The sequence below is a fragment of the Opisthorchis viverrini genome (assembly GCF_000715545.1).
Source record: "Opisthorchis viverrini unplaced genomic scaffold opera_v5_517, whole genome shotgun sequence".
NCBI lineage: Eukaryota > Metazoa > Platyhelminthes > Trematoda > Opisthorchiida > Opisthorchiidae > Opisthorchis > Opisthorchis viverrini.
In genome coordinates, this window is record NW_008752173.1 from 74,760 (window position 1) to 81,772 (window position 7,013).

Sequence of the window (7,013 nt, forward strand, 5' to 3'; positions counted from 1 at the left end):
TATCATCCCTGTTCCAACGGTCTGGTTGAGCGTTTCCATCGCTACCTCAAAGCTGCATTGACTGCCCAAATGAACCCATTTTCATGGTCCTCTTCTTTACCCCTCATTTTGCTTGCTATTCGCTCCGCTATTAAGGAGGATCTTCACTGTTCACCAGCCGAACTAGTGTACGGTACAACTTTACGTTTACCCGGTAAACGGCTTTCCCCTTCTGGCCCACAGCCCGAATCACCCGTCACATTCGTCACCCGTCTGAAACAGCATATGCCCGAAATTTTGCGAGACCGACCATACGCTCGAAGCGAACAGAACGCCTCAGCCGGTATCTCTTCTACATCTTTTGTGTTTGTCCGACAAGACGCAACGAGGAAACACTTCTAACTTTGTTATGATGTCCCCATCAATGTTATCGAAATTCACTCCAAATACCCAAGATAACCCTCGCGCCAACCTCATCCCTTCCACCAGTCAGTTCCCTCTGCACTTAGCTGATTACGAAACTTGAAGTGGGCGACTTTGTGATTGCTACTTTGTTTATTCGAGCGATTTCTCCTTTATCGGTCAACGCTCTGGTGGGGGAGTAGAGTGGCGCATTTTACCTTTGTTTTACTTCCATTATAACACTACGTAATTCATCAATTGCATAATAGTTTTTGTTTAAATACGAAAAACCACAAAAACGCGCAGTTGTACAATTTTACATAATGCAAGCGTGTTCACGCGCTTCGACTCTATCTTCTGATTTCGCTCGCGCTTGCAGCGGTCATTCGTGGGTCTCATCTACTAACTCTGACACCAAACATCTATTATATGTGGGAACTGTTCAAAAGAAGACCTCTGGACCAACATAATTCGATTATTGTTTATTCGCTGACCTGGACCAAGGACGAACTATTGTAAAGAGAACAATTGTTATTGAGTCTGTTCCCTCGGATTTCTTTATTTTTTGTATACCCAACCTAGCGTAATTATTTTTATTTCTTTGCCACACACTCCTGGTAAACTAATTTATTGTGTATGCAGACCACCACATGGGCTACTTCCATACACAAATCGCGGACTCAACATGTATTTACCAAGCTTTGACCTACGTTCTGTGTAAATGGTCAACGCCGCTTTTTTAACATTTTTGACTTTCTGAATGTTATTTCACAAGATCCATCCATGAATTAGGCAGAAAGTTACACTCCTTACTTCCCATATTTGAAGGAAGAACATATATAAACATTGAGCCAGATTTGCAAGCCTCCACGTACAGCATTAATTTGTTAAACATTTTAATGTATGTAGGCGAGGGTATCGTTCAGCTCCATTGGATACAGATAGCGCAAGACAGGAAGAAATATTCTCGTGAGCTCGTGATGCGTTCCTCGCTGAGTCAGCCACCAGTGATTTGGATTTCTTGGTTGAAGAATGAGCCACGTTATGCCCTGACTTAATGCGGATAAACCAGGCTGTTGGTAGGTTTCTCAGAGTGGTTTCTCATATAGAAATACGAAAACATTTTCATACTACTAAAGATTTCCGCTGTCCACGTAGAAGCAAAATGGTGTGTGTTGTCCTGTCTGGAAGTATTTGTTTAACGCATCCCTCGTATAATCCACGCCGCATGAGTGACAGTTAACGACCTGCTTCTTTGTTTATGGTGTCCAAGTTTGATCAGCAGTCTGAATGGATCGAAATCACGTGAGTTGAAAGATCTTAGACTTCGCAAACAAAATCTATGTGAAATTGTCTTTGAAGGCACCTTACGAGACCTATCAAACTTGCGTTNCAAACCCTATGTGTCGGTGTCATTTAAAGCACATTGACGGGACCTACCAAACTTGAATTCCTAGGGATATCACTAGTGAGAGAGACGTACGAACATCGTTGCTTGTGTTCCATTTTTTGGTTGATGTGCAAAACAGCTTGACTACAAACTCTCTTTTATAAAGAATTACCGATGTCATTGCACCAAAATGTTTACGTAAGCCTTTTCAAAATTTTTCGCTATGTAGCTTCCGATTAAAAAACTGCGTGCTAAAACCGTGGTTACCAAAATTAACTAAACTTACATTCTCTTCTAGGAAGGCAATATAGGAAGTCCCACCATGGCCCGAATAGAAGATGAACACGTTGTCATTAGGACCGCTGTTAGTGGGCAGAAAGGCAAAAGTGATCTCGAAGAGTAGCTTATTGGCTGGTGCACTAACGCATAGGAAAACACAAGAAAATGCCCGCGGCAATGGAAGCATAGCCAACACGTAGTTCAGAATATTGTTTTGTACACGCTGCTGGATATAATCAGTAGCTAAATTAACTTCCACTGGTCTGCTTTTTGCATGGGCACGTGAATATGGCAAGGATATTTGATTCTTTGTACGCCTGTTGGTTAATTCCTATGGTTTTTAAATTCATGAAGTTGGTTGGAAGCAGTTTTCTACTTTAGCTAGTTTTTTCATCTTGCCGTTGGAACAGTTACGCCTAGCTCTTTTAAAAACACGCTCTAGTTAGAATGATTAAATCTGCTTAATGAAATATCTTCATAATATATACACTACTAAGTAAACATTTCGGTTGTGCGATCCTCCATTTCTAACATGGATATCCAAAAAGCCATATGATTTTATCTAAAACTGATCTGGAAATATTCCGTTTGTTGGTCGTTGCCCAAGATGGTGTTCGTTCGTTCTCTGCTCGTGGTGATGAGCTTGCAAATGTTTCATCACTAACTGAAGTGACATCATGTGTGAGTGGTTGGTTTGGATGTCACTCCGTACCTGTGTGATATTATACAGCTATGACTGGCTGAAGGGAGCATACACTTTCCTTCCGTGGTCTGATTGACCGTTTACCGATTTCTAATGTGTTGCACTCCAGCTCATCTTAGATAAAGTTTTGTACAACTTTGGCCAAGTTTTAAAATGCAAACAATTAGACTCACAATGTGCCATGCAACGAAAAATAACTCTTTTGAATATGCCTAACGAAATATTCTGTCTGAAAATGTGTTTTCGCTGAAAACTAGCCTGCCACAACAGGATAAAATGTCCGTGACAGGCAGCGCAAACCTAATACTCTAGGCGATAAGAAATAAAATACCACTTGGCGGCTCAACAGTCAGTGTTCACAAAATCTTTTGAATGGACGGGGTTTCTGCCAAACTGCGAAAGGAAAGGTTCGGTTCGCGAGACCTGGGAATAAGTACGGAAACATCCATCGTAGGTCCCTGTACGAAACAACGTTTGATCAGAAAACACGCAAAACGAGCGGGTGATTACGGATTACGTCGCAACTGAAATCCCAAACTGTGTATAATTGACCATTTGAGAGACTTAAAGTTTGCGGGCGAATAAAAATTTGCCTTGTTTCCCGCTTGTCTCTGTATGCCGTCGCTCCTCATCTGATCATGTGCGGGTTAAGAAGGCGTGGGTGGAAGTTCGAAAGAACAACTTCGGCGTTACCAGCCCACATAAGCGAGACAGGTATTCTAAAAGCTTAGGGTATTATGAGTGAATAGCGATACAGACTTAAGGGACCGCCATTAACCGACAGTGGACTTGGATTTCGATCATCCAAACAACAGTGTTTATTTGCCTTGTTCAACACCGTGAGTTAAAACAATTCCTGAATCCGAGAAAACCAAGATCGGCCGACCCATGTTCCACAAGTTCGACGAGACATTTGAACAGTCACAACTGCGCATATCTGAATATTTTTGAAAATTCTGTGCAGTGCCGACTGTCTATGATTAAATAATAACCCGAAATCAGAAATGGATAAACCGTGTTTCCCGTGGAGTGAGCAAATCCTTTTGACTGACTTCTGGGAGGCTTACTGAAGGTGATTATGTACCAAGTTACTTACGAGAATACGAAACACGCATTTCGTAAATACGAAGACGGTAACATGCAAAACGAGAATCCTGGCTGTGATCAGCCAGTGCATCAACAATATCCACTTCCGCGCCAACTCACCTTTTCAGCACCTTCTTCTTGTTGTTTTCAAGTTTCTTATCGCCTTTTAATACTCTCACGAAGTTGTCTCGTGTGACATCCTAAAACGGATTAACATGCATGACCGGTTATTCCTCTGACAATGCTGTTCCCAGCACTCATTCTCTTCCCAGTAACCATCCACTTTCACCATAAGAAATAAGTGAAATCTAGGATCTGCTCCCCAACTTCATTCATTGTATTCCCGCAATGGTCACTGTTTGCTGAAAACTGAAGATTTCGGTTGTTGATATGTTTGCCAAGGATGACATTTGGATTTGCTCCCCAAGCCTAGGGTTGGTAGTTGAGTTGAACATGAATTACCCTGAAGCACTACCAAGTATACCTTATCTACCTCGGTATCTGAGGAAGGCAACATACGTACAACATACAACATAATTGAAGTGAGTATCACACGTTAGAACTCAAACTGAACCACGTTCGAACATCTCTTATCGATGATATGCTTTAGCTGGATGTGCTGTCCTGGACATGCTGCTTGTTTTGTTTGGTGCATCACTCGGGATATCACAGGATATTTTCCCGGAGAAAGCTATTCTGGCACTGTTGGTCCTCGTGCACGTTTGGTGGTTCTTTTGACAAGAACGCCAGCCTAATTGATAGGCCAAAAGCAGAAAGTTGAACTCGGGCATGCGCTGCCTGACCGTTAGCTATGACCAGTGTTATGAATAATGCTCGTTCAAATGGAGTGGACATTCTGTAATATGGTAAAACTAAATGGCATGCGCTACGGCTTGTACTGTGTTTTGATCCGCAGTGTCATTTCACTTGCATCTTTTGTTACACGGTGAACTGTTGGAGGAATTCACTTGATTGCTGCGCACCAGAACACAGACTCACATTTCCTCGGTAGTCAATTATCACACCATTGTAGACATCAACGTGGTTGTAGTCATGGAAAACTTTGCCTTTAAACGGATTTCTGGAATAAAAATGAAATGTGGCGGTGAGTCCTCTGGAAGAAATCAACATGTAGGTGGAAATGAAAGAAATTAAACGCTCATAATTTCTCTTTGAATCGGGTTGGTGTGCTTGTTTTGAAATAAATTTTCACGACGACGTGTGGGATTCTGTCACACATTCGATTAATTGGTAAATAATAATCCGTTACGAATTAATACTTTAGGTATTCCACGATAATCTGCGTAGTGTGCTCCGCAATGAAAACTACAAATTTTGTGCAAATTTTAATTATTTAGGTGAGTCCTCTGGAAGAAATCAACATGTAGGTGGAAATGAAAGAAATTAAACGCTCATAATTTCTCTTTGAATCGGGTTGGTGGGCTTGTTTTGAAATAAATTTTCACGACGATGTGTGCGATTCTGTCACACATTCGATTAAGTGGTAAATAGTAATCCGTTGCGAATAAATACTTTAGGTATTCCACGATGATCTGCGTAGTGTGCACCGCAATGAAAATTACAAATTTTGTGCAAATTTTAATTATTTAGGTGAATTTACCTCCAAACACCACCAGTAGAAGATTATCTGAGCATATCCATATTCATTGTCCTTAAATTTAATTCAATTGTACATGAAGATGGCCCAAGTGGCTAAAATGCGAATTTTCCGACCGGACGTTCCGTACTACCACCATTCCCCTGCCTCCCGATCTCTTGGGAGGCTTGGGAATCCTGGCAGTATCCTAGGCCTTGTACAACTGTCGTGGGACATTGCAGCCAGGCACCTCAATGATGCTAGAGCCGAATGAACGATTTAGCTATAAACGATTTACGATTGTTAAATTCTGCTTGCAAGAACTAACTTTATTGCTTTTAGAGGGCTTTTCTTCTCTTTGGCTGCATTGCAAAATATTTAGATTACTAAATTGTCTACTTTGTTCCAAATCATCAGCTGATGCACTAGAGCGACATCTAGATATCAGTGTGTTTCATTTCATACTGCGGAAACGAGCATTCAAACGAGTACATATCATCATCACCATCGCCAACTTCATAATCAGAAGGTGCTGCTTGCATCAGGGTTCTATGGCATCTACATTCATTAAAAGGCATCAACCTAATGAAAATCTGTTAAGACATCTGAAGTGACACACAAAACCCCATAAATATCTGCAGCTTAAATTCAACAATTAAATATATGAGAAATAGGGAAAAACAATGAGACCTGTTAAAGCTAAACAGCGAACCGCCTTTTGTACACTATATTTGCTACCATTCAGCGAAAATTTTACGCTATACTCACTTGGGATTGTTTGCAATATCGTCGTAGGCGAAGGTAATCATATTCTCCGCTGGAACTTAGTTTGCACGCACGACTTGATGCGTGTGGTAAACGTCAGCCTGAATGAGAACACAAATCACACGTGACTTAAGGATAAAAGGCGGAGTGGGGCATGGATTCTGAAGAAGGTAAGCAGGTTGTGCAGGGTAGTCCATAATTGATGGAGTATCAGTTATCCCAACAGTTTTGGGATGCATTATCCCACGAACAGGAAGCATGTTTCTTCTCTGGAAGAGCTTGTGTGGACCACAGTTCTACATTCAGTTAAGTGTTCGCACAACGACCTGCTCACAGAAGCTGTACAATTTCGGTATCCCTTAACTTCGAAAACCCGTCCAAATCTGTCGTTCGCCTGTGCATTAGATAAATGGTCACATTGCAGCGAAACTCAGTGGGAAAAATATATTCCCACTGAATCTCTAGAATGGATACAGAAGCACTAATTGTGTGTAAAATTTTCAATACGATTCTCATATAACCCCGTGCAAATGATAGACGAGCGGACGGCCGTATTTGACCGAGATCGATTTCTATATGATTATTCCAAATACACGCTTATTATTCTCACTAAAAACTGCAAGTAGCATATACCTATCCGCTCACATTACCTAGCTATTCCGATGCTGTTGCCGTAACAGGCAATGTTGTTGATACGTCAGTGGTATCTGTTGAGATTTCTGAGACCTGGTTCATACAACAAGTCTTTTTAGGCAACGGTACTGTGGATCCCGAGATCGTTTATCTAATTTAATAAAGCTACAGTGTCAGGT

The 7,013-nt window shown here is 41.3% G+C and overlaps 1 protein-coding gene across 1 annotated transcript in view; it reads right to left on the reverse strand.

Moving 5' to 3' along the window:
- Positions 1-6,328, reverse strand: part of T265_11509 (hypothetical protein) — a gene marked incomplete at both ends in the record, with an annotated part of 44,261 nt that extends 37,933 nt beyond the window's left edge. The window contains 3 exons of the mRNA XM_009178182.1: positions 3,960-4,039; positions 4,839-4,920; positions 6,205-6,328. Coding sequence (XP_009176446.1) covers positions 3,960-4,039; positions 4,839-4,920; positions 6,205-6,245 — 203 coding nt within the window. The remainder of the gene's footprint in view (positions 1-3,959; positions 4,040-4,838; positions 4,921-6,204) is intronic.
- Positions 6,329-7,013: the final 685 nt, after the last annotated feature.